We start from the raw sequence: 27,502 nt of genomic DNA on the forward strand, positions 1-27,502 counted from the left end.
ATATAAACCCAAGTATTACAGCTCTTACGTCTAGGTGGTAGCATTAATGTTTACACTTCTTCTTACACTGAGTGTGTATCCTGTTTACAATAGGGTAAAAACGATAAACTCTCTTCATTTGGAAATCAAGGCACCACCATCATCTGCATCATCGCCAGGACTGTGGCATGGGGTTGGGGCTCTTACTCCAGGCTGGGGGGATGGGGCTGAAGACGCCTTCCTCTCAAAGCCAGGAAGAGCCAAGCTGGGACTCCCTCATGCCCCCATCCCATGCCCACCCCTCCTCAACTGCACAGCGGGCATCACTGTGCAGAGCCCTGTGTTAGATGGGGGGTGGGCAACAAGGCCCCCAAAAGCCACCTTCCTGCATGGAGGGTGTTATAAACCAGGGGGGAATGATGGCCGCACCCTTTAAAATAGCAACACGTTAAAACTCACAAATGAATAAGTACACGCTGAGAAGCTGAGTGTAACAAGAGATTAATAAAGAGGGTGAGCAGCAGAATGAACGTCTGGGGGAGGACTGTTAGTAAAGGAAGAGGGCGTTGGCATTAATTGCTCCGAGCCGAGGAAGGCAGGTCAGGGCTCCTGGTTTAGGCGGCTCCAGGGACCAACAGGGGCCGGCGGTCAGGACACCTTGGCGGAGCAGCTCCCAGCTGACAGCGCTCTCCCAACCCTCAACAGTTCCTTCTGGCTCCTCTGGTTGCCAGGGGAGTGGAGACTGGAGGGGGGCTCTGCAGGCCAGTTAGATGAGGGGACGCAGGGAGGAAGGAGAAAAGTGAGGCTGTATCCCACCGTTCCCTTCCCCCACCCCATCCCCCATTTCTCTCACCAGGGTCCCTGAGATGCTCGGAAGTACCCCATGCCCTCCTCTCGCCTGTCCCCGCCTACATTTTTTTTTTTTGGCGGCTTGCGAGGTCTTACTTCCCTGACCAGGGATGGAACCTGGGCCACCGCAGTGAACGCGCCGAGTCTTAACCACTGGACCGCCAGGGAACTCCCTCCCCTCCTACTTCTTGTCCCCATCTGCCACTCTGACCCAGAGCATCCCTGCCCCCAAATACCAGTCACCTGGGATTGCCAGGGGCCCAGCTGACCTCTTCAAGGTGCTGCTGGGGAGGCGGGCGATGCGACTGTGGCCGCGGGAACTGCGGGAGGGAAGGAAGGAAGAAGGGAGGAAGGTCACGGCCAAGCCTCTGGACTATGGGGGGGGGGGGCGGTGGGGGTGGGAGGGTAAGAGCTAGACACGGAGCCTTGGGAGTGGGGGGAGGCTGAGCAACAGTAGGAAGCACTTGGCCAAGGCCAGACCTGAGGGTGGGAGAGGCAGCAGAGGGGAGGGGAGCTGAGTGCGGTTTGGGAGGGAAGTAGAGGTGAGGGGGTGGGTAGTCCACTCCCTGGATTACCCAGTGAACACTGAATGTCCCCCTCGTGGAGAGAGGGTCTGTGGCCTTTACCAAAGGAGGGAGACATCTCTAATATAATCCTGTAATAGCAAGAGCCCAGGGAACCTCAGACAACCAGACGCTGGTCCTGCCAGAGGACCAGCTGTAGTTGGCCCAGGCGCCTGCTGCCCTGGTGACAGCTCCTTCTTCTCCTCTGCCCACACCTCCCCAGCCTCACCTCACAACGCGCCTCTTCTTGCGAGCTGAGGTCCCAGGGAAGGAAGTTGCCGGCTTGGGGCCCTTCACGGTGAACAGGGGCCTGGGTCCGCTGGGGAGGGAGGAGGATGAAGGTGGCACATCAGGAGGGAACCAGAGAAGAGTGCCAGCACCTCCCGCTCCGGCGCCCGGCGTGCGGGGCAGGGAGGTTAGACAAGGTGACCTCTGCGGTTTCTTCCTCCTAAGAGGTGGACTCCCCTCCCTGCCTCACTCGGTCTGGGCTGACAGCTGAGCGACAGGCCTGCTCTGGGAGAACATCCAGGTGTCAGTTTCTGGCGCGTCCGGGGAACTGGAGTTCAGACAGTTTCACCCTTCCACCTGCCTGGCTCTGAGCTTGTTACTGAGAGGGGGTTTGGGCTGTGGGAGAGGTGGGGGGAGCAGTGGGCAGCCTGCCACCCTCGGCCTCCCGAGTCCAGGTCAGTCTGCTGCTTGTTCGCGGCCTTGGACCGTCCTGAGCTGGTCGCTGCTCCCCCCTCCCTGCCACGCGGGCAGAAGCCGAGGGTGAGAGCATCTTCCCACTGAAAAATGCTGAAGAAAGTTTTCTCAGGATCCCCTTCCCAGTTCCAGATGCTGGGCTGGAGGGTAAAGTCTGGGGTGGAAGTGGTAGAAACAGGTATTTCTCAGTGGGATACAGAACTCAGACCAGGCCCAGGTTATGCCAAGGAACAGAGTGGGCCGGGCACCCCGTGTTAGTTCCTCCTCCCCGCTGACCCTCCCCATAGGGGGCGCCTGTGAGCTGCTCAGGGGCATGTGACAAACCAGCACAGAGCTGGCGGCTTTGAAGTATAGATGGACAAGGCAGGGCCTGGAGAGGAGCGACGCCTCCAAAGAGACGGCGCGTTCTGCTCTCCTGGGCCTGGATGCTGGTCAGACCAAAGGGAAGGAGATGCAGTGTCCCAATTCCAAGAGCGTGCTGTCTTCCGTTCCCCTGGGCAGCACCTCTGTCCCTTGTGGCCCCTGACCCCCTGCTGGGAGGCCAGAAGGGAGACCCACCTGGGGATGAAGGGCTGATCCAGCCTGTTCAGCTCCCGGGGGACACTGTCCCAGCCAATGCATTCGTGGAAGCCCAGCTTTGAGGGGGTCTCCTCAGAGAGATCAAAGGTGGCGTTGAGGTCCCGTGCAGGCAGGGCCAGAGGGGTAGAGCAGTTCTGCAGAGCGGAAGGGCCCAGGGGCACCCGGCTTTTGATGACTGTGGCTGGGCAGAAGTTGGGGGAATGGCGGGGGGAGGAGGCCCGTCCCCCCGTGGGGGTGATGGGCCCACACGGAAGCCGAGCCTCAGGCGGGGTCCCCCTCCTCGGGCAGGGCAGGAGGGACTGGCGCCGGCGCTTGGTCCCGGGCTTCGGGTCTGGGGGGCTGTCTGGCTCCAAGGGGCTCGGTCTCCTCCTTTTCTTCTCTGTGGGCCGCTGGGATGCCTGAGCTGAGGTGCGGTCAGGCCCGGGTGGGACGCCGAGAGCGTGTATGAGGCCATTCAGTTGCTTTGCCATGGTCCGGGTCACAGGGCCGGAGTATCCTGGAGACTCTGGGCAGAGAGGAGGGTGCTGAGGGGAGATCAGGGATTGGCCAGAAGGAAGAATGTGTAGAATTGGGGAAGAGAGACACCGGACAGGCAGGAGCCCCTGACTCCTCGGGTCTGCGTGACCCCTGGGGCCTCTCTGTGCAGAAGTCCATGATCCTAGGGGTCCAGTCTCTGACCGAACTATAACCCTGCACCTGGGGCCCCAGCCACCCCTTGGCACCAGAAGACAGAGGCCGAGCAGGGCTGAGACTCACTTGACTCTGAACGTAGCTCCTGAGCCAGAGGTGGCCCCCTGGCCGGGTCAGGCTCCGCGGTGGCCTCTGCTCCAGGCTCAGTGTTTTCCTCTTGTACCAGCTGCTGCAGCATCTCGAATTCTGCGATCATGTCAGGGGTCAGGAGGTTGGCTGCTTGGAGCAGGGAATACTGGCGCTGGGCCAGGCACAACACCCTCAGAGCCAACCTGGAACAGAGAGAAGGGGATCCCCACTCCACCTCAGACCTGCCTGGAGGACCCAGCCCCAGGGCTCCAGGTGTGGTGAGCAGCACACGTGCACTGGCCCTCCCGGACTGCCTGGCCGGCCTCATCACCCTTCCAGCCGTGCTAAAGACCAGGGCTGGCGGAGATGACCCCGGTAATGGTGGGCGGCTTCACCCACTAAACGTGTCCCCTGACAAAGACAGTACTTGGGAAGTAGGGAAAGGGCACTAAGTGGCCTTGGACTCGGAAGGTCTGAGTTTCCTCTGAGCTCTGCCACCTACAAGTGCTGTGATCTTAAGTCCATTTCCCAGAGGGGCAATGGGAGGTAGCAGAGAAGAGCCAGGCTCAAGTCAGACTAACAGCTCAAAACCCAGCTCCAACACATCCCAGCTGCGTGACCTCGGGTCACCTCTTACCCTCAGTGTCCGCATCCCTAAAATGAGGTCAACACACGCAGCCACCTCACAGGGTTGCTGGGGAGATGAAATAGGCAGATTGCGGAATCCTAGTTCCCTGACCAGGGATTGAACCTGGGCCCTCAGTAATGAAAGCACAGAGTCCCAACCACTGGATTGCCAGGGAATTCCCCAAATGGGCTATCTTAGATATAAAGTGTTTAAAGAGTACTTGGCACATACCCAGCACTATAAGGTTAGTTAACTGTTGTTTTCTCTAATAGTAATAATAATAATGCCATCTACCTTGTTAGGATAATAAGAGATTAAATAAGATAGGCCATGTTGATCTTGGCTCCGAGGAGACCCTCAAAAATGCATTCAGTCTGCTCTTTCTATTCAGTGATTGGGATGCTGAAAGAGTCTGTGTGTATTAACACATACTTCACATGCACTGAGGGGCTATTTAAAGAAAATTACGAAGGACTCCCCTTGTGGCACAGTGGTTAAGAATCTGCCTGCCAATGCAGGGGACACGGGTTTGATCCCTGGTCTGGGCAGATCCCACATGCCGCAGAGCAACTAAGCCCATGCGCCACAACTACTGAGCCTGTGCTCTAGAGCCCGCGAGCCACAACTATTTTTGAGTCCGCGTGCCACAACTACTGAAGCCCGCGTGCCTAGAGCCCGTGCTCCGCAACAAGAGAAGCCACCGCAATGAGAAGCCTGCGCACCGCAATGAAGAGTAGCCCTCGGGCTTCCCTGGTGGCGCAGTGGTTGAGAGTCCACCTGCCGATGCAGGGGACACGGGTTCGTGACCCAGTCCGGAAAGATTCCACATGCCACGGAGCGGCTAGGCCCGTGAGCCATGGCCGTTGAGCCTGCGCGTCTGGAGCCTGTGCTCCGCAACGGGAGAGGCCACAACAGTGAGAGGCCCGCGTACCGCAAAAAAAAAGAGTAGCCCTCGCCCGCCGCAACTAGAGAAAGCCCGCGCGCAGCAACGAAGACCCAATGCAGCCAAAAATAAACAAATAAATAAATTTATTTTTTTAAATATATATGTAAAAAATAAAATAAAGGAAATTAGGAGGGTAATGTGATTATTGATGTTGTAAATTTAGATTCTAAGAAAGCAAATTTTCCTTCTGTGAGGCACACCCACGATAAAAGGATAAACAGTTATCTCGGTGGGGGTTATTCATGGCCAGTCATTTATCCCTGGGTAGCATTTACCTGCCTGGACATCTCTGAGCCCCCTCCTCTGTCCTCAGTGTGTGCTCAGGGAACCCAAACTCATTTTATAAAGCAGCCTCAAGGCCTTTTTGAAAGAAGGCAGGATATAAATTAAAAAGGACACAGCAGAAACTCATTCTATATCTGCCTGAGCCACACATTATATGAAAATTAGAGAGAGAAAAGTGGGAGTCTGAGGAAAAAGCCACTGGCCTGGATGTCAGATGACCCAGGTCTGGCCCCGTCCCTCTTGCCGTGTAGCCCCCGTCAGGCTATATCATGGGTTTTCAATTCAGGTTTCAAGAAACCCATCAGAGAACATTTTTAATAGAACAGCTCTGCTTTATCCGTTCTACATATTAGACCTCAGCATAAGATTTCATTTGAAGACAGGGCTTTGCCGCTAAAAAAAAATTCCGAAAAACCACCGAACTGGAAAATCTAAGATCTACTCAGTGCCCTGGTGGTCTAAGATTCTAAACTCTAAGGCCAAAGCAAAATTATTTTCGATGATCTGGTTGTTAGGTTGTTTTCAAGCATGGAGAAGATCTAGAATGTTCTGCAGCCCTTGACACTTGGGGTCTTCCATCACAGTTTATTAGTATCTATTATTAACTCTAAGAAGTAAGGAAAACGAGGACCATGATACCCAAATCGCAGCCAAGGTTGAAGCAACTTGTCAGAAACCACAAAATCAGAGGCAGAGCAGAAATGAGAACCCTGGTGTCCTAGCAACGCGGGACTCCAGGCAGAGAGACCCTGAGTCATCAGTGGGAGTCCATGGTTGTTCCCTGGGGGCCAAGGGGACATCCCGCCAGTGCATCCCTGCCACTCCAGGGCCCCAGGGAGTCGGCAGCGGGAGACAGATAATGAGCCGCTGATTATTCAGGCTGCAGCAGTTTTTGCTGAGTCGGGAACAGGCACTCCCCAACAAGAAATAAAATTAAACAGGCCCTTCTGTCCGGAAGCTTTAAATACACTGCTTAGCGTGAAGCGTGCTGGGGAGGGAGGTGTAGGGTTGGCAGCAGCAAAGCTAAGTGGCAGGGGATTTATGTTCTGGGGGCCAAGGAAGAAAATACTAGCTGCACCTCTCTATTAAGCACGGAAAGAATGGTCCAAAAGCCATTTCTCTTTGGGTTTGTATTTACTTCAGAGGAGAGGAGCAGCAGTCAACATGTTGATGAAGACACACGACGAACACCTGACTCAGGAAAGCTGTCCCTTGCTCAGCTGCTGGCAGCTGGCTCCTTGCTGAGCACAGGCAGCTTGGCCTTCAGACTGGAGAGCAAAGCACTAGCCCAGGCAGCCCTGCCCTAGCTCGGTGTTTGCCAGCTGTCTGGATGGAATTCGGTGTTTTGCTTCCCTCCTGTTGGGCTGCCAGCTACACGGAGTAATAAATAGAGAGGATGCTACATAAACAGAGTAGGTGATAATATCTAATTGTTGACAGCAGGTAAGGGACAATATTGATGAGAAAAGACTTGCCTCTTTAACTAGAGCAGAAACAGAGCTTTTGTGATGTACTTAGCGCCAGCTCCCACCCCAGGAGGCCTGGAACCCATCGCCTCCCGCCTTGGAGCAAGAAGATACCTACTGCTTAGAACGGTCGCTGCCCAGGTTCTGTGGTGGGAGGTGGTCCGCGACTGGCTTGGGCTGCAGGGTCAGGTCAGGGGAGCCGGGCAATGGGTGTCTGAGGTTCTGTGCTGGCACCTGGATTGGAACCTAGAGAGGAAGGGAGTCACAGGTCGAGGGCCCAGGACGGCCTCCCTCGCTTTACGTGAGCAGCTCCTACAACCCGTCCCTCCTCCAAGAGTGGGAATGACAGCTCCTGGAACGACCAGGTCCTGGTAGCGGCATTTTCTCTCCCGGTCCCCGTGCTCCTTCCCTGCTCCCCTTCTGTTAACACTCAGCCTCCCCATTTCCAGACACACAGGATCTGACAGACTAGTTCTTCCTGCGCAGGATCTGAAAGCCTCCTAATGACTGAGGTGTAAGACATCCAGGTAGAGAAGCTGGGACTGAAGGGACCCTGTGAGTTGGGGGTGGGGCATTTCTTTCAATATTCCACCAGCTCCAAGTCTTACCTCCTCAGCCGGACCTTCGTCCTTGTCCTCTGGGAGCTGCTCCCTTTCTGAAGAGTTCCCTTCCACGACCTTCTCCACCTGGGCCTCTGTCCCCAGGCTCTCCTCTTGAAGGACCGCCGACCCTGGGCGTAGCTCTGGGGTGCAGGGCTGGCTGGGGAGGCGGGATGGCGAGGGGCAGCTGGGAAGGCTAAGGCGGAAAGGAGAGGTTTGAAAGGTGGGAAGCGGGGGCAGCTGGGAAAATCAGGGAGGCGGCAGGGTCTCTGTGGCTCCAGGTCCATAAGGGGTGGATGCCTGGGTAATAATAGGGCAGTAGCTGAGCGTGGGAGAAGGAGTCAGGGATTTTCTGGTTTAGGAAACAATGACACCCGCCCCTTAAATGCACCTTCTTTTGAAGAGTAGATGCTGCTTATATAGGCTGGGGTGTGATTTACTCCTTTGACATAGACCATTCTAGGTGACAGTCAGTGTGCCGGGCAGTGAGTAGGAACCCCTAACCCCAGGTGCCAGAACAGAAGCGAGGAGTCCTAGCCCTGCAGAAGCTGGAGAAAGGATGGGGGCAGGTAGGGGTGGCAGAACTCACGGTTGATGTGGAGGGTCCGCTTTGGGGAGCTGCGAGGAGTCCTGCTGCGGGGCCTGGGCTCCTGCCTCGTACACTCGGAGCTTCTCCCTCAGGGCGGCCACCTGGAATGAAGCAGCCCAGCCCCTCAGAGCGCCGGGTGAGCACAGGAGGCAGGGGGCAGGCAGAGCGCCCTGGCCGCGCGCCGGCGGTCCCGTCCTGCCCCCGAGCCGGGCGCCCTGCCTCCCGGCCAAGCTCCCGGGGCGGCTCCTCACCTCAGCCTGGAGCTGCTGGCAGATGCTGGCGTACTGGCTGATGTGACAGTCCAAGCTGATCACGTTGCTCTTCAGCTGAGATGGGGGCACAGGGGAGGGATCTGTTTGTTCATTCAAAGCAGCTTTCGGCAACCACTTCCGGCGGCCAGACGCCGCGCTAGGCACACCTCACTCACATTCCCGAGACGCACCCTCACGACTGAGGGAACAGGGAGGCCAGTGGCTCTCCTAGCACAGCAAGAGGAGAGCTTGCCTTTGAACCCGAGACCCCGGCTCTCTGACCGATATGCCCTCTGCAGGCCAGGGGCTCTGCCGCAGCGGCTCCTGGAGCACCGGGGCTCCCTGGAGGAGGCGGGGCAAACCGGGCAACTCTGCTTTTATCTGTGTTATATGTTGTTTTGCCAAAAATATGGGCCTGCTGCTAAAAACAAGTCTGACAAAGATCACTGGCTGATACTCGGCCAGTCCCTTCCGTTGCCTCCCTCTCGAGAAGATTCTGCCTCAATCGTCCCAGCGCTGTGATATTTTAAGGACGAGGACCCCTTTAAGCACTTCTTCCCTCGGTCCTGCGGGAACGCTTGCTCCAGGTACCAGAGGAGGCCAGTGGGTCCTGTCCCCTCCTCCTCCCAGCCTGGGGGCTCCCCCGACACCCCTACACTCCCACTCCAGGGTGGTGGCCCTCCCAGCTGGCACGCACCGAGAGCTTGATCTCCTTGGCCCGGTCGGCATACTTGAGGGTGTTGTAAGTGTCCTCGTAGGCCAGGCTGGAGGGGCTGATGGCAGCGATCATCACCGTGCGGCAGTTGCCCCCGATGGAGTCCTTGAGCAGGCGGGTCAGCTTGCTGTCCCGGTAGGGCACGTGAGACTTGCGGCCCTGGGGACAGTGGGTGGGCGTGGAGCGAGTGTCTGGACTACACAGACCCAGGCTGGACTCGGTAGCCTTTGCTTTTTGTTTGTTTGTTTTGTTGACCCCGCTGCTGGGCTTACAGGACCTTAGTTCTCTGACCAGGGATTGAACCCGGGCCGCTGGAGTGAAAGCACCAAGTCCTAACCACTGGACCACCAGGAAATTTAGACTTGATAGGTTTCGGCCCAGGGCTGGAGGGAGGAGCCTTGGCTTGGGCACTGGGTCGCTGTCCCGGGGAGGAGCCTGGCCCCGTGCAGCTTTACCTTTGCGTCGGCCAGGGCGTTGAGGACGTTGATGAGGGCCAGCAGGGAGCGGTTGATGTTGGCTCCCTCCCGCAGCCGCTCCCCCTTGGCGTGGGTGCTGGACGCCCGCTCCGAGCCAGCCAGGTCAATCAGGCTCATCTTGGCCACCCGAAGGGCCTGGGTCAGACCTGGGATCCGGTCCTGCTGCTTCACGAAGATCTGGGGGCAGATGGCAGGGGTGAGGGGCCACTGGGCACCAGGAGCTCCAGCTTCAGGCCCTGGCCTGTGACCCCTCCTCACCTGGAAGATGGCATGGGAGCGGGAGGACGTAGCGTTGACGTCAGTGGGGTGCTGCGTGCGGTTACGGTTCCCCCTGGTCAGCATCCCCAGCAGCTGCTCAGCTGAGGTCGGCTACAGATGAGATGTGCAGGAAGGGGGCTGTGGTCTCCCCAGTGGGGACTTTTCCCCCAACAGAAGGGCTGCTCTTCAGGACCCATGTTACCCCCTTGCTATCACCACCACTGCCCCAACAGGATCCAGGACATCCCCAAACTACCCGGGGAGGGGATCCCGGAGGACCAGTGGGGCTGCTCGTCCCACCTGAGCCCAGCCCCTTACCTGGTGGAAGGAAAGCCCTTGCACCACCACCCCCTTGTCGGGGTCCTCACGGATGGCAAGGGGCCCCTTGGGCTCCAGGAGGTCGTGGATCTGCTCATTGTACACCTGAGGAGAAAGGAAGCCAGGGAGAGACCCGAGGGAGAGGCTGGTCAGGAAGCCTCTCCCCTAGGCGCTGGGGAGAGCTGAGTTGCTGGGCCAGGGAAGCATGATGAGACACGCCGTGGTGAGTGGCACTCTGCTGGATGATGTCACGTTATGAGTAGGACAGGCGGGGTCAGTTCACACGCAGTCTCTCTTGGAGCTGCGTCCACCCTCTGGGCCCCCGTCTGCCCACTCCCTACCACCCTCTCCCCCCTCCTGCTTACTCCACCCCACTCCCTCTTTAGGTGGTTGTGAGAATGAGAGATGGGGCTGCCCAGTCCTGGGGTGCAAACAGCCCTACCTCCTGGTAGCTGATGAGCACCTCGAGTCTCTTCTCCTCCCGGCAGGCCTCGAGCCTTCTGTACAGTTCCATGGTGGTCAGGTACATGATGCCAGGGTCCCCCTCTCTTCCCAGCATGGTGTGTGTCTTCCCGGCCCCAGTGGCCCCATAGGCAAACACTACAGAAGACAGAGTAGGGAGTAGGGTGGCGGCAGGGCCAGATCCACCTTCTCCAGGGGCTCCCCCAGTGCATTTCCATCCGGTCAGCCCTTCCCTTCTCCCCGAGTCCCTTTCCTTCCTTCCACATGCGCGGTTCCACTGCTCCCTCCCACCCACCCACATCCCCTACGTTCACAGCTGTTGAGTTCTCCGTGTCCATTCCTGGTGCCCCTGTAGGCTTGTGGATTTGAGGGCAAAGCGGTCTCCACTATGAGTGGGAGCTTATCCCTTCCTCAGGGAAGCCTTCTCCAGCCTGGGTAGCTTCCTCTGTGGAAGGCCCACAATTCTTTCCCTCATATCACTTATCTTGGTTTTTAACCACACATTTGTGGGTGTGATTCTGTGATGTGTTTTCTCCCAGTTCTAGACTGCAAGCCTCATGAATACAGGAACGCTGTCTGCCTGATCTGCTATTGTATCCCGTGGCCCAGTGGAGTGGTCCCCACACAGGAGAAGAATGAATGGGGGACCCACAGAGAACGCACGGCCAGAGCCCTCCTCAACCAGTGCCCAGCAGAGGGGGAGACGGGCTCACCTGAGCAGTTGTAGCCCTGGAGGAAGCTGTCCAGGATGCTGTGGGTGGTGTGATGGAACACGTCCTGTTGGGTGGCCGCCTCACCAAAGACCCGGTCAAAGACAAACGTCAGGTCTTTGCCCTTCTTCTTGGGGCCATCATGGACGCTGCCCCATTTCAGACCAAGGAAGCCCCCATCAGGCTCCTCAGGGTCAAACACCAGCACCCGCTCATCCACCACCTGAACCACAGGCCGCCGCTGACTCTCCAACTCCCTCGGGGTGGGGGGCCGCACCCGCACCACGACCCGCACCATGCTGTTTTCCACCGCCATTACCATGGCAACACCTGGGCAGAGACATGATGGAGATGAGGACCAATCTGACCCAGGCCTGACCAGGTGCCCTCAGCCTAGCACTCAGGGGCCTTCTCCCACCTCCTCCTCAACAGCTCAGCTCCATGTTATACCTCAAGAGAACATTGATGCCAGCACCAATTATCGACAAATATCTTTCTCATCTGAAAGACCATCTTCGTCATATCCAATGACTGTATATTTTTCAGAGGCCTATTCTGGGCTTTCTATTACGTTCCACTAATCTGTCCACTCCTGTGCCAGCACCACACTGTTTCCACTCCATTCCTTTACAGTTGCTTCTTATCTAGCAAGGCAAGACACCCCTCCCAACCCCAGCTTTCTTTCTCATGATTCTCTTGGCTATGTTCAGTCATTTATTCTATTCGACTTTAAGAACATTTTATCAATTCCATCCCCATCCCAGAACCAACCCCCCCCAAAAAAAACTCTATTGGGATTACAATGGGAATTATATTAAATTTACATATTTATTTTATATGAAATGTTTTCATACAAGAATATGGCTATTACCTTTCTATTTGTTCATGTATTTTTTATATCTTCAGATAGTTTCTATAATTGTCCTTTTAATACAATACTTAAGTACTTTATTGCTCTTATGAATGGAATACTTTCCCTATTTCCAGGTGCTAATATGGAGAAACATGATTGATTAAAAAAAATTATTTATTTGGTTGCGTTGGGTCTTAGTTGTGGCAGGCGGGCTCCTTACTTGGCTCCTTAGTTGTGGTATGCAAACTCTTAGTTACGGCACCCATGTGGGATCTAGTTCCCGGACCAGGGATCAAATCCGGGCCCCCTGCATTGGGAACGTGGAGTCTTAACCACTGCGCCACCAGGGAAGTCCTGAAACATGATTGATTTTTATATATTTGCCTTATACCCACCATCCTCAAACTCTATTATTATTTTTATTATTATTATTATTATTATTTGGCTGTGCCACGAGGCTTGTGGGATCTTAGTTCCCTGACCAGGGATTGAACATGGGCAGTGTTCAATCCCTGGTGAAAGTGTGAAAGTGTGTAGTCCTAACCACTGGACCACCAAGGAATTCCCTCAAACTCTCTTATTGACTTTAAGTGCTTCTTATTAGAGCTCATTGAGTTTTCTGAGTATACAATTATGTATCAGAAAATAATTTTTTTAACTTTTTCTTCTCCATACTTACACTAAATATTTCATATGTTGTCTACTGTATTCCCTAGAACTTCCAAAACAATGTTGAATGATAATAGGCATCCCTGTATTGTTTTTTTTTTAAATAAATTTATTTATTTTTGGCTGTGTTGGGTCTTTGTTGCTGCGTCTGGGCTTTCTCTAGTTGTAGAGAGCATGGGGCTACCCTTTGCTGTGGTGTGTGGGTTTCTCACTGTCGTGGCTTCTCTTGTTGTGGAGCACGGGCTCTAGGCACGTGGGCTCAGTAGTTGTGGCTCACGGGCTTAGTTGCTCCGCGGCATGTGGGATCTTCCAGGACCAGGGCTCGAACCTGTCTCCCCTGCATTGGCAGGTGGATTCTTAACCACTGGGCCACCAGGGAAGTCCCCCCACCCCACTAATTTAAATGCCACATTTAACATAACTAAATTCTCATATAAACATGAACTTGTTTTGTAACTCTCCATTCTGATCTACTGAAATGTCTATTCCTTTTCCCGTAACTCGTAATTATTGTGGTTCTATAATATATCACCTTATTGTTCTTTTTCTTGGCTATTCTTGGGCGTCTTGTCTTGTGCATGATTTTAGAATCAGCTTATGAAGCTGATTCTATGAAAAATCCTGCTAAGACTTTAATTGGGATTATTTTGAATTTATAGATTAATATGAGAATTGGCATCTTTACAGTATGAAGTCTTCCCATCTAGGAATATCGTATCTCTTTTCATTATTCACAACTTTATAATCTTCGGTAAAATTTTATTGTTTTCCTCACATGAGTTTTGTACATTTCTTCATAGGTTTATTACTAGTTACTGTATAGTCTTTGTTATATCGTAAATAAGCTCTTCTTTTTTTTTTTTTTTTTTTGCTGTACGCAGGCCTCCTACTGTTGTGGCCTCTCCCGTTGCGGAGCACAGGCTCTGGACGCGCAGGCTCAGCGGCCATGACTCACGGCCCCAGCCGCTCCGTGGCATGTGGGATCTTCCCAGACCGGGGCACGAACCCGTGTCCCCTGCATCGGCAGGCGGACTCTCAACCACTGCGCCACCAGGGAAGCCCAATAATCTCTTTTTAAAATTACATTTTCTAATTCATTTTGACAGAACAAAGGAAAGCTACTGATTTCTGTATGCAGATCTTGTATCTGGCCACATTGTTGAACACCCTTATTAGTTCTAATAGATTGTCATTGATTCTCTTAGGTTTTTCAATTAAATGATGATATAGTTTGCAAATAATAAGTTACTTTCTATTTTTAGCTCTTCTTTATTTAGTTCCCCACCCTCCACTACCCATTAGGAATGGGTGCTAAATTTTATCAAATGCTTTTTGGCACTCGCTGAGATGATCACACGGTGTTTCTCCTTTAGTCTGTTAATGTAGAGGGTGACATGGATAGATTTCCTAATATTGCCCTGGTAGTAATCCCAAAAGCTTATTTACCTATTCTCTCTTGAATTCCCCTCAGACCTCTCTCCCCTTTCATTTCACCTTCAAGCCAGCCTACCAAAGGTAGAGATGGAATTTCTGCAATGCAGGAGTCACAGATATCCTGGAAAAGTTCAGCCCAAGTCTAGGGATATGTTAACAGGGGTAAGAAACAGGGGGCTGTGCCTGGGGGATAGGAATAGATGAATGCTTTCCTAGGAAAGATGAGGTCCCACTGATGGGTCACAATTACCAGGGTCATTCAGCAAAGAAGCACGGGATTTCTACCTAAAACTCCAGCAAACAACTCATTTTTTCCTTGGGGAATGAGGCAGAATTGAGTTGACTTTAAACTCCTGTCCTTCACCCCCAAACTTCTTAATTTCTTCCCCACACAAAACAAAGGAGAGATGTCAACCAATAATCATCTTTTTACTTGTGTGTAATTAATTCTATTCCTGTCCCAGTAATCAGCTCATCATCATAATAAACATAACAGGTAAGTGTCCACTCTGTCAGGGACTGTTCTAGGCGCCTTACACGTTTCACCTCCTTTCAACCCCATCATGACCCCACGTGATAGGTACTATTATTATACTCATTTTTCAATGAGAAAATTGAGGCAGAGAGGGTCAAGCAACTTGCCCGAGATCCCAGTGGTAGTAAGTGATGAATCCTGCTTCCAACCCGGGCAGTCTGCCCATAGAGCCTGCGATACTGCCTGGGAATGACGTTATATATCACACCCTCATGATCACATTGTTGTAATAGTCCCTTATGTTTGTATAATAATTATAATCCCTTTTATGTAACTAGCATTATGTATGCTGCAAACGCTTTCGGATAAATGGACTAGACCTAGTTTTCAACACTCAGAATTCCTGTCTCCCATCCTCGCATTCCCACCCCCAGGGAACCCCACTCTTTTTTTTTTGGCTGTGCCCCACAGCTTGCAGGATCCTAGCTCCCTGACCAGGGATCGAACCCCTCGGCCCTCGACAGTGAAAGCATGGAGTCCTAACCACTGGACCGCCAGGGAATTCCCAGGAACCCCACTCTTGTGACCAGGAAAGTGAAGGCAGAGGGTGCCTGGTCCCACCATCTGAGTCTACACTGTATTAGCTGAGTTGGAGCTACAGAGCAGCCTAACATTCAAAGCAGGAAGTTAAAAAGGGCACTGGCAAAAAAAAAAAAAAAAAAAAAAAAAAAGGGCACTGGCAGCGGAGTGCGCCTAACCTTTACAGTTCTCTCCTCTCCGCCTCCTGAGGACCAGTGAGGCTGACTGTTTGCCTAATGAGATGTTTTCCTTCTTCCAGAGACAGTGCTGAGGGTGTGGGGTGGGAGGTGGGAAGCGGGTAGGGTGACACTTGGCATGGCCACAGTTAGGACACCTGGGTCCTCGTCTCTGCTTTGCCTCTGACTGGTGGGGAGGTCTTTCCACCAGCCACACCACGTTGATGTCATATCATCTCCCTTTGAGAGCCAGAGAGAACAGCTACCGATCTGCTCCTGCCCCAGGGGGATGGGAGATTAATGAGAAAACGTTTGTCAAGTTTGCTTTGATCCTCGGTTGGAAAGAGCTTTTCAGCCCAAAGTACAAGGGACATGATTCTTTAATAAGATCTTCAGGGTTCTGAGCCAGCCACAGTCACGTCCTGTTTCTAACCTGGGGCAGCTCATTAAAACCCGGAGGCTAGTTCACCGCGGAGCTGAGGCTGGGAAGCCAAGATTCAGTTGTTTTCAGGGTAGCCTCCTCTGCCCATCCTCATAGGGACAGAGAGAACAAGCCCAAGGTCCTCAGAAGCCCCTGGAGAAGAATTTTTGAGGACTTGAGGGGAGTCTGCCTGCAGACATTGGGAGCTCGGAAGGCAGGGAAAGTGCTTAGCCCTTGGGTGTTGTACTTTTGTATAGCGGTTACTGTGGTCCCCTTCATTGCTCCTTCACAACAATCGTACACTGTGTTTCTGGTCCTTAAGCTCCAAGAGAGCAGGACCCTCTTCTGATATAGTCTGTGCACCCCAGATGCCTAGGAGCCAGATCCAGCATGCAGTAGATGCTGTATAATATTTGTCCTGTGAATGAATAGAGGCCAGAGAAAAGCAATCTGAAGCCAAAAGCCTAAAAATAACTACAATTATAGCTAACATTTATTGAGCACTTACTATGTGTCAGGCACTATGCTAAGTGCTTTACAAGTGTTTCGTTTATCTTTCACAGCAGTCTCATTCTGCAGTTATTGATACATTTGTTACATCCCTACTCTGCAAAGGAAACTGAGGCTCAGGAAGGAAATTGCCTCATGGATGGTAAGTAGCAAGGCCAGACCTTGACTTTGTTCTGTCATCAGAGGCGCTACTCTTCATCCTAGCCTGCTCTGCCTTCTACCTGGGCTTTTGCAGCTCTTAATCCCCCTCACCTTAGTACCCACAGAAAAACGTCCAAAGATGGCTGTTTCTTTCTATGGGTGGTAGCAAAGAGGAAGGAGCTGTGTCCTTTTGTTTTATAGATAGACAGTCATAAGGCTGTAACTAATGATAGTTTTGTTTATTCCTTTCTAATCAATTTTATTTATTTTTCTTGTCTTACAGCTCTGGCTGGGACCTCAGGTACAATATTGAAAGCAGCAATAGTGAGCAATCTTGTCTCTTTCCTGCTTTCATTTTGCTCTTTGTTGGTTTAAGGAAATTTACCTCTATTTCTAGTTTACCATTGAAAAAAATCATAAATGGTTATTGAATGTTATTTCTGTACCTAATGGGATATGTTTTCTCCTTTAATCTGTAAATGTGTAAATTGTATTAATAGATCTTCTATTGTTAAACTATTCTCACATTCCTGGGATAAACCCAATTTAGTCATAATGCATTTTTTAAAAATACAACACTGGCTTCTGATTGCTAGCATTTTATCTAAGAGTTTTACAACTACATTTATAAAAGAGATTGGCTTGAAATTTTCTTTGCCTCATTTTTGGTATCACAAAATAGACTGGGGACTTCCCTGGCGGTCCAGTGGTTAAGACTCTGAGCTTCCACTGCAGGAGACACAGGTTCGATCCGTGGTCAGGGAACTAAGATCCTGCATGCTGCGTGGCACCCCGCCTCCCCCCCAAAAATAGACTGTAAATGTTTTCTTCCTTTCTTTCTTTTTTTGGAAGAGTTTCTAGAAGATTAGAATCATTTCAATTGCCTGTATATTTTTGGTGGGTTTTTTTGATGTGTGTGAAGGTAGATTTTAAACTAATCAAATTTCTTCAGTAGTCCTAGGTTTGTTCAAAATTTCCACAGCTTCTTTTTTTTTAATTAATTAATTTTATTTTATTTATTTTTGGCTGTGTTGGGTCTTCATTGCTGCTTGTGAGCTTTCTCTAGTTGTGGTGACCGGGGGCTACTCTTTGTTGCAATGCGTGGGCTTCTCATTGCAGTGGCTTCTCCTGTTGTGGACCACGGGCTCTAGGCAGGAGGGCTTCAGTAGTTGTGGCACAAGGGCTTAGTTGCTCTGTGGCATGTGGGACCTTCCCGGACCAGGGATCGAACCCGTGTCCCCTGCATTGGCAGGCGGATGCTTTAACCACTGCACCACCAGGGAAGTACCTTCCATAGCTTCTTGAATCAGTTTAGGTAAGTTGTTTTTCCTAGAAAATTGCCCAAAAGCATCATCAAAAAGAGTTTCCATTGAAGTCTTTCTCTCTCTTTTAATCTTTCAGTAACCAAAGTTATGTCCCTATTTTCATTCCTAAGGTCATTTTTCCATGTTTCTTTTCTTTTTCTCTTAATCAATATTACCAGAGGTCTGGCTTTTTTATTAGTCTTTTCAAAGATACAGCTTTTGGCTAAGTTAATCATCTCTATTATATAGGAAAATGCTATTGCATTACTTTTTGCTCTCAAGTTCTTTTATTTTCTACACTTTAATTCTGTTGTTCTGTTCTATCTTATTAAAATTGAATATTTGCCTCATTTTCAGATTGAAAAAATACATGTTCTAATGTAAGTCTTTAAGACTATAAATTTCCCTCTAAGTATTCTCTAACTGCATTCCCCACATTTTATAAATAGCATTATCACTGTTTCATGCTAATTACATTTTAATTAGAATAATGATATCCTATTTGACTGAGTTATTTAAATGTTTTTTTTTTAAAAAATCCAAATGTGGGTTTGTTTCTTTTTCTTTTATATTTTAAATTTAATTGCTTGTGGAAATAGAATATGGTCGTACAATACTCTGATAACTGTTTAGATTTGCTCTGTAGCCAGATAGAGATAATTTTTATTAAGACCTCTAAAAATATGCTACTGGCATACTTTTTTTAAAAAAAAGGTATAAAATGGAGCTGGGTTGGTTAACATAAAACCAACAAATTGAGACACTTTAAAATCTCTCTCTGATGGTGGGGGAATTCAATCATGAAATAGGCAGAGAAGGACTGGATACTTTGGTAGTTGTTTGAAGCATGGACTGTGTGACCGGAGAGGAAAAAGAATAGTGATAAGACGGGTGAAAGCAGTGTAACATCCACGAGAAGCTCATACAGAAAAATTTTGTGGATGTTCTCCTCTTAGCTAGGCTTAACTTCTCTGTTTCTTAACCTGTAAAATGTAAATATTAGTATCTATTCCATTGGGTTGTTGTGAGGATTAAATGAGTTTACTCAAACCTGGTAAGTGCTCAATAAATGTTAGCCATCATTATTAGAATTGATATGACATACTAGCATTTCGCCCCCTACCAGAAGAACCAACATCTGCAGTAAAATCGCCTATTTTCCTTGACACAGACCAGGCTTATCTTTCCCGTGTCACTTCAGTACCTTAAAGGGTCAAAGCTAAGAAGAAAGGCATCCTAGGAACAGTAGCAGAAGGCCTGGTTTTCCGTCATGCAGATCTTCTTTCATTCTTTCCTTTATTCAATCAAATATTTACTGGGTGCCCCAGTAACTATGTTACGGCCCCTGGCACAGCTCTGCAATCAGTTCTGCACAGATGTGCAGCGAGGGTCTTAGCTACTCCTTACAGATGTGCAGAGAGTCCCACGTCTCTAGTTCTAGTGCGCGGGAGGACCCAATTCGTCCTTACGTATGAGCAGGGGTACCTTTCTCAGAGCGGATGTACAGAGGGCTGGGCCCGGATGCAGACATGAGGGCCCAGTCTAGGTCCTGTACAAATCAGCAGAGGGTCCCGATCTCCCGTGCAGGTATAGAAGGAAGGGCCTTCTCCCCGCACCTCCCCCCACCCTGTTCGGAAGGGGCCGCCCGGGACCTGATCGGTCTTCACGCTGCACCTCCATGTCCCGCACAAAAGAGGCCGGGCTCCGGCTTCCGCCGCCGTCAGCAGCTGGGTCCGCCGGTCCAGACTTGAGCGCAGGAGCCCGAGGGGCCGCCTCCGTCGTGGGTCAGCGCTTACCCTTCGTCGGTTCCCCGCCGCTGGTGTCGCCCCTCGCTGCCGGGTCCCGCCGCAGCAGACAGGAAACCCTGACCACCGGAGAGCGCCACCCCTCCAGCACCCGACCGGCGCCAACCTCCGGCCCGCGCGGAGTGTTCAAATTAGCCGGGTCGGCTCATCGGCGCTCGCCATTGGTCACAGTCCAGATGGCTGATTGGCTGTTTCCTAAGTAACAGTGTACTGCTCCGAGGTGGCGGGAGTTGTCAACAGTGCGCTTGCGCATTTCCCCTTCCTGCTGGCTGGAGGTTTGAAGCAGTGTCTCTGAGGCTGGAGCCACCAGACCGACTGGCAGAAACCAGTATGGGGTTGGGGTACGGAGGGGGAAGGGGAGGGTTACGGCCCGTCTCAGTTGTCCCTGGGACTGAGTTCATCACCAAATGCAGCAACCAGACATCAAACACGTTTTCAAACCTGCTTTTTCTGTGGGCTAAGTCGGCATCCACTTACCCAAGAAGGGAGTTTCCAGGGTTTCTTCTCTTCCGCGACCATCCGAAGAATGAACTTCAAGCTTTGATGTGGAGAAACCGGTGGAGGCAGAGAGTGGCTCCTGCTTGGCTTTGACAGTGCCAGGAGTATCATGGACGGATTGTTGAATAAGAGGGGCGGCCCCTTAGGGCACCGCTGGGCTGCAGTGTCTCTATCCTCCACAGTGGTCTGCTGCTTGGATTCTGGTGGGCCACCCTCATGCTCATCCCCGGCACCGGGGGCTGTGGAGGTGGAAGAGAGAGCCTTGCCCTGGAATCGGAAAGTCTGATTGCAATCACTAGTGCCTGTATCATTAATTAGTGCTGAGACTGTGGAAGTCACTTCTCCTCTCTGGGTGTCAGTTTCCTCATCTATAAAGTGGGGCAAATATCCTGCCCTTCCTAAGAGCATGGTTGGAAAACCCTCTTAACTTCCAGCATATGTAAGCTTTCTATGAGTCTGATCAGGATGAAACAGCAATGGCTGCCCGGAGTCAGTTGCTCACCAGTTTCTAATGATCTGTCCCCACACTGGGACCATGAACAGGTCTGAGGCATGCAAGAAAGCAGGAGGCAAAGTTCCCTGGCTGGCCTGCCATCAAGATAGGAGTGTCACTATTTAATCCCTGGTTGATTTGGCCCAAACTCCATTCACCTACCTGGACCTCTACCGCCCTCTATTCAGTGAGCTAGCACTGCTGGTTTGGTGAGAATAAAATGAAACAACCATGCAAAAATGCTGTTATTGTAAAGCTACCAGAAAACCAGGCTATTCTTGCCATCTCCACTACCCAGGAGAAATAAGCTGTTAAAGAATGCCTTCCAGGGCTTCCCTGGTGGCGCAGCGGTTAAGAGTCCGCCTGCCGATGCAGGGTACACGGGTTCGTGCCCCGGTCCGGAAAGATCCCACATGCCGCGGAGCGGCTGGGCCCATGAGCCATGGCTGCTGAGCCTGCGCGTCTGGAGCCTGTGCTCCGCAACGGGAGAGGCCACAACAGTGAGAGGCCTGCGTACCGCAAAAAAAAAAAAAAAAAAAAAAAAGAATGGCTTCCAGGGCTTCCCTGGTGGCGCAGTGGTTGAGAGTCCGCCTGCCGATGCAGGGGAAACGGGTTTGTGCCCCGGTCCGGGAGATCCCACATGCCGCGGAGCGGCTGGGCCCGTGAGCCATGGCCGCTGAGCCTGCGCGTCCGGAGCCTGTGTTCCGCAACGGGAGAGGCCACAACAGTGAGAGGCCCGCGTACCGCAAAAAAGAAAAAAAAAAAAAAAAGAAAAAAAAAAGAGAACGGCTTCCAGGTTAGGGATCTCCTCCCCCCTCACAGGGATGTGCATTATAACAGAGGTTTGGAGTGTGGTTGAAAGCTTGGGGTGCCCAGGAGACGAGGGGAATAGGAGCCTCTTGTGCCCTGTAAGCCAATCTTGCCCTGGTCCTATTCTGACTCTGACAATTACCTGGAGAAGGTGAGGTGAGTCACGGTGAGGCCAGGAGCAGAGGCTGGCCCTGCTATGGGCAGTGGAAAGGGGACATTTACTTGCTTGATCATTTGGGGCAAGTCACTTAGCCTCTCAGAGCCTCAGTTTCTGCAGTTGCATAAAAAAGAGGATAAAATAATACTTAGCTTGTTATAAAATTAGAAATAATGTAGGGAAAGCAACTTGCAGACATTCAATGAAGTGGTAATGGGTGTTCTCGTATTCATTCATTCAACAAGTATTTACTGATATGAGACAAGTAGGCTCAGAGGATAGGGTGGTACGTGATAAACACTCACCTCCTACCTTCATAGAGCTTCCACGCTATGGGAGAAATTGGCCTATTAAACAATGACTAACAATGACATGAGAGATGGGCTATAATGAGAACATCTGAGGGTGTCAGGAGGAAGTGACATGCAAGCTGAGGTCTGAAGGAGGAGTGGAGCTTGTTTGGTGAGTGGAGCCATTCCTTGGATCTTAGAGGCCAAGGGAAAAGGATTCTGCAGGTGACGGAGTCAACCAAGCCCAGTGATGCTGAGAGAGCTTGGTAGGGCCTGGTGAGGCCCACCTTAGTGGACACAAATGGAAAACCCTTGGGCCCTACACCACAGATGCTGATAAGGGGAGAGCAGCCTGGTACTGGCCTAACAAGAACTTCAAAGCATAGAACCCAGACGTGAGGGCTGGGTGCAGGAGTTTTGCCTCATCTGGCAGCAGATGTTTCTGGGCTGACATGGCTGGGGGTGTGAAAGGCCACAGGCTCTGTGCTCTTGTGAGGTGTGTGGATGTCTCACTATCTGCAAGTGGCAAGACTACCAACCCTGGGTGCTCAAAGGAGGCAGAGAGGAGGCATGTCCATTCACCTGTACCCTTGTCACTGCACATCTTTGCACCTGGATGTAGCATTCACTGCTTCGGGTGTAAACCAGTTTTAAAAGGTCCTTGGAGACTTCCCTGGTGGCTCAGGGGTTAAGAATCCACCTGCCAGTGCTGGGTACACGGGTTCAGTCCCTGGTCCGGGAAGATCCCACGTGCCGCAGAGCAACTAAGCTGGTGCGCCACAACTACTGAGCTCACGTGCCTCAACTACTGAAGCCCGTGTGCTCTAGGGCGGCATGCGACAACTACTGAGACCGAGGGCCTATAGCCCGTGCTCCGTAACAAGAGAAGCCATCGCAATGAGAAGCCCTCGCACCGCAACGAAGAGTAGCCCCCACTTGCCTCAACTAGAGGAACCCGTGTTAGGTACTGAGTGAGCCACTTGGAAGATGCTCTCAGTATGGCCTTGGAGACGGCAGATGGCTGCTGGGGAAGTCCAGGAAGGCTTCATGGAAGAGTAGGTGTTCTGCAGGCAGCTGAAGTAGCCCAGGGTCTAGCAGACCCATCCCTGGTTCTGGGCAGGCAGGGAGAGGTCTGTAACGCTACTGGCCTAGGCAGTTGTCCTAATGCTGGCTGGGGTTCTTCACTCAGGGAGCAAAGGGGCTTGAGCCCTGGGGGCCTGGGAAGAACTCCTTGAATTTGCCCATTACTGTCTGGGAAGAGACAGGAACCCCGCCCCTGCACAAGCTGCCCAGGTGTTATAGGAAATGTCTAGTGATTTAGGGGATGAAAGACTTCTCTGGCTGGGAGGGAGTGAGATTCAACCCTTCCCCTACTCCAGGGAATGGACAGTCAAGAGAGCTGTCATCAGAAAGATTAAGCCTGGTGATCTCGGGCAAGGTTTACCTCTCTGTGCCTCATTTTTCTCATCCAAAAACATGGGTGTGATAATAGTAACTACCTTATGGGATCGTCGTGAGATTAAAATGAACGAATACGTGCAAAATTCTTAAAACAGCGCATGGTGCATAAGCTACTGTTATAACTTAGTTGTTGATACGGAGATGAGAGTATATTTGTTCTTCCAGCTCCAATATTCCCCAAACTCCTGGACAAAAGAAGAGAAACCCCTCAGCTGCCTGGGTTCTGCCCCCTTCCCTATTCCAAAAAGGACAGCTTCAACAACAGCTGGGGTGGGGTTGGGGTCTCAGATTTTGGAGGGAGAGTTGTTGTAAAACCTTTTTGAACATCATATAAGTAAAAAAAAAAAATGTAAGCCTCCACTTAGTCCAGCTCCCTCAGAGGTAAACACTGTTAACAGTTTGGGGAGCCTTCCCTGCCTCTCTAATAGCACCATGTCCTGGATGTATTTATATGATCTCTGTAGGTATCTTGAAGCCCTGGGTGGTTTCTTATCACTTTCTGGCTCCTCCACACTGAGCTAGGGCCTGGCCCAGATGAGGTATTCAGTAATGTTAAAATGAGCAGAGCAAGCTCTCTCTCTCTCTCTCTCTTTCTCTCTTACTCCTCTTTCTCTTTCTCTGCTCTGTGAGGACACAACAAGAAAGCAACCATCTGCAAGCCAAGAAGAGAGCTCTCACCAGAGCCCAACCCCGCTGGCACCTTGACCCCAGACTTCCAGCCTCTAGAACTTACATGGGCCTCTCACTGCTGTGGCCTCTCCCGCTGCGGAGCACAGGCTCCGGACACGCAGGCTCAGCGGCCATGGCTCACGGGCCCAGCCGCTCTGCGGCATGTGGGATCTTCCCTGACCGGGTCACGAACCCGCGTCCCCTGCATCGGACTCTCAACCACTGCGCCACCAGGGAAACGCTGAATGTGGATCTTGATGTTTGAATATGTTTTAACCTTGCATGATGTCTATACTAACAATGTATGGGTTGTTTGATAAATAAATATTTTTAAAAAAATGAGCAGAGCAAGTAGAGACCAAACAGATGGGTTGGCCAGGTCCTCTGGGGCATCCCTGTGCTCTTACCCCAAACTGGAGGCCACAGAGCAGAATGGTGGGAGAATCCACATTGGAGACTCCATTCTTAATACTTAGCTCTCCATCCTGGGTACCTCAGACCAATCTCTCCCTTAGTGCCCCACACTCACTTCGGGTGGGAGAAAACCCAGATGTCTTCGTTTTCTTCAGTGACGATCATCACCGGCCCACACACTGAAGTGCAGCCAAAAGAATTTTATTTTTATTTATTTATTTGGCTGTGTCAGATCTTTGTTGCAGGCTGTGGGATCTTTTGTTGCGGTGCGTGGGCTTCTCTCTAGTTGTGGCACGGGCTCCGGGGCCCGCTGGCTCAGTAGTTGCAGGGCGCAGGCTCTCTAGTTGTGGCACCTGGGCTCTAGAGCGCATGGGCTTAGTTGTCCTGTGGCATGTGGGATCTTAGTTCCCCCACCAGGGATCGAACCCATGTCCCCTGCATTGGAAGGCAGATTCTTAACCACTAGACCACCAGGGAAGTCCTCAAAAGAATTTTAAATCACAGGGCTTGGGAGACTTGCATCTGCATTTTGCTTTACAACTTACAAAATATTAATAATTTCTTACCCACTGCCTCGTAATGGCCCTTCAAGTAGATATTTTTATTAGGCCCATTTTATAGATGGAGAAACCGAGGCTCAGAGAGGTGAAATTTCGTTTCCTGAAACACTGAACTGGGCCAGAACTTGAGCCCAATTCTTCTGACTCCAACTGCTGCATGTCTGCTGGGTCCTGCTGTCTCAGGTTCTAGCTCTGCCCTGAACCAGCCCGAGCAACCTTGGGTTCATCTCTGGGTCTCAGTTTTTCCAGCTGTGTACTGAGAGTTGCCCATTCTGTGGCTTTGATTCTCAATTTTGGCAGATGGGGCAAATGGGTAGCATGTGGAAAGCACGGTGGCAGGGAGCCCTCTGGTCCCTTTTCTCTCCAGGCCCCAGCTGCCCTCTCTCAGTAACCCTTCCACCCCCACCCAGTCCCAAACATTTATAGACTTTTCACTTCCACTTTATTATCACTTCATTTGTAGGATTTTTTTTTTTTTTTTTTTTTGCGGTACGCGGGCTTCTCACTGTTGTGGCCTCTCCCGTTGCGGAGCACAGGCTCCGGATGCGCAGGCCCAGCGGCCACGGCCCACGGGCCCAGCCGCTCCGCGGCATGTGGGATCTTCCCAGACCGAGTCACGAACCCGTGTCCCCTGCATCGGCAGGCGGACTCTCAACCACTGCGCCACCAGGGAAACCCCATTTGTAGGATTTTAAGGTTTATTACCTGGAAGGAAGTGAGGAGCTCACACCTCCAGTTCCGCTTTTCAAATATGCCTTCATCACTTGTGAAAATAACCTTATTAACCGCATCTAACCTGCTACAGCTTACAGGGGTACCCAGGTAAGTACATGCAGAAGGAACCAGGGCAGGGGAAACAACACTGCTAGCTGAAGTAGTGCAGCCTCTGGACCCCTCGGATTTTCTCCCAGCTCTTTGGGGTCCTGGAGCTGTTGTCAGCGTCAGCAGAATGCAGGTGAGCCCCAGAATAGCCTTGAGCAATTGGTCCTTGCCTCCTACCTCCTCCTCTGACGCTCAGAGATCCTCCCGGACGCAGCTCCCGTGCCTCCGCGCCTCCCCTGTCCCCTGGATGCTTGTCCAGGATTGATTCTCCAGGCAGCTCCCCCTCTGAGCAGTAAATGAAATATCGGTTACCAGGAGTGAGGCGGGAGGCAATTAACCCCTAGACCTCACCATGGCAGATGTGTTTGCAGCGAGCTGAAGCGGAGAGCCGAGCGCACCTGCCTGGCCTTCCTGCAAAGTCATCCAATTAGGGTAGCCCCCAGCGGTGGGTTCCTGCTGCCCCCTCTGCTCCCCTTGACCCCGGAAACCAGGGCAACACCAGCTCTGAGGGCTGGCAGCTGCCTGGGCACAGGATGGCCTGCCATTCCTCGTGTGGGTGAGCTCCAGGGGCACTGCCATCCTCACACCCCTTTGGCAGGGACATTATTCGTTAATTAATCACACATATTTCTAAAGGGGAGGCAGCCTGGGGAGGCTTCTTCCTTCCTTCCTCCAGAGTGGGCTCACCATTCTGCCTGTCCAGCCTCCTTTCCACCACCTAGCCAGCCCTGCCCTGTGGAATGTTTCTGTGGCAGACACGCCCCTGACAGAGGAAGAGGCGAGACACGTGCCCTGCTTTCAAGGAGACCCCAATTGGATGAGGAGACAGAGTTTGTCCTTCAGGGAACCTCCAGTCCCAGGGTCTGGTCTCGGAAAGCCCTAGTTTAATAGAAAAAGCACATTGTCTACCCTTGGAGTCACTGGGAGGACGGCCACAATCGTTGCAACTAGGAAACGGCCCCTCCTCATCCCCAGTCTCTGGAGATACACACCTTGCCCTCAACTCAGTCAAAACACTGTCTTTGAGGACACCCAGGCTGATGGAGGACACGGTCTTGCCTTCAGGAAGTTTCCCATTCTGAGGATGGAGACATAGTCCTTGCTCTCAGGTGTCCCAAGTCTGAGGGGGGAAAAAATAGATCCACCCTTGGGGAGCCCCTGTCTCGTGGGGGAGACGCTACCCCAACATGTTCCCCGCCAGCTGGGATGCCGCTTGAGTGACAACCAGCTGGCAACTGGCACTGCCGGACACCCCTGGTGCCCTGCAAAGGAAGAAAAGGTCCTTGGCTTCAGTCCTGTCCCAGTTGTGTCACAAACTTGCTGCGTGACCATAGACAAGTCACAGATTTTCTTCAGACTATGATTTCCTCATCTGCGACACGGAGATTTTAGGCCCATCTCTCAGAATGACGTGAGGAACAGCCACTCACCAGAAAGAAAAGAAAGCAGGCCAACCAGCCTGGCTCTCCCTACAAAAATGGTTAACATGCTTTTTGCTGTAGCAGGGGTCCTAGACCAGTCCCTGTGGCCTCTGGAGAGGGCTGGGGAGCACGCCCAGGTGTGGTGGTAATTTGGGGCCAGTTGGCCATTAAAGAATCACAGGGGGTTGTGGGTGGCACTGGGTGGGGGGGCGGGGGGGTGCTGGCTAATCTAATCACTCTTCCCAAGGAAACTCTCGTTCCAGCTAGACCTGCCAGGGGTTTTATTGGGTTTGTGGGAACCCGCAGATTTCAATCTCCAGACCCCACAGGGAAGGAACAAGTATTAAGCTAATTTTATTAAACGGCCACAGCTGGCAGTAGGGGGATGTCAGGGAGAGAAGACAGG

General features: G+C 51.8%; 1 protein-coding gene across 8 annotated transcripts; it reads right to left on the reverse strand.

The window, feature by feature from the left end:
* Positions 1-464: 464 nt before the first annotated feature.
* On the reverse strand, positions 465-19,616 carry KIF18B (kinesin family member 18B). 8 transcript variants are annotated; one of them, XM_073798092.1, is made up of 17 exons: positions 19,493-19,613; positions 15,324-15,596; positions 11,138-11,464; positions 10,405-10,562; positions 9,963-10,067; positions 9,645-9,755; positions 9,366-9,563; positions 8,893-9,069; positions 8,196-8,270; positions 7,945-8,045; positions 7,365-7,551; positions 6,875-7,002; positions 3,429-3,634; positions 2,652-3,177; positions 1,621-1,710; positions 1,098-1,148; positions 465-734 (listed from the first exon to the last, which is right to left on the reverse strand). In XM_073798092.1, the coding sequence occupies exons 3-17, from the start codon at positions 11,454-11,456 to the stop codon at positions 527-529; spliced, it is 2,640 nt and encodes an 879-aa protein (XP_073654193.1). In that variant the 5' UTR covers positions 11,457-11,464; positions 15,324-15,596; positions 19,493-19,613; the 3' UTR covers positions 465-526. The 8 variants fall into 8 exon arrangements, 7 of the variants coding, with proteins under 7 accessions (XP_073654193.1, XP_033703043.1, XP_033703042.1 ...); XM_033847152.2 differs by lacking the exon at positions 15,324-15,596 and having other exon boundaries at positions 19,493-19,616; XM_033847151.1 differs by lacking the exons at positions 15,324-15,596; positions 19,493-19,613 and adding an exon at positions 19,349-19,486.
* Positions 19,617-27,502: the final 7,886 nt, after the last annotated feature.

The sequence above is a fragment of the Tursiops truncatus genome, chromosome 20 (assembly GCF_011762595.2).
Source record: "Tursiops truncatus isolate mTurTru1 chromosome 20, mTurTru1.mat.Y, whole genome shotgun sequence".
NCBI classification, from domain to species: Eukaryota; Metazoa; Chordata; class Mammalia; order Artiodactyla; family Delphinidae; genus Tursiops; species Tursiops truncatus.

Bases quoted from the DNA above. Each gene is read 5' to 3' on its own strand.
- KIF18B (XM_033847151.1), bottom strand. From the start codon at position 19,376: ATGGAGGTGCAGCGTGAAGACCGATCAG. The intron at 9,756-9,962 runs GTAAGGGGCTGG...TCTCATCTGTAG, and splicing joins AAGGGCTTTCCTTCCACCAG to CCGACCTCAGCTGAGCAGCT. The intron at 9,070-9,365 runs GTAAAGCTGCAC...CACTGTCCCCAG, and splicing joins ACGCCCTGGCCGACGCAAAG to GGCCGCAAGTCTCACGTGCC.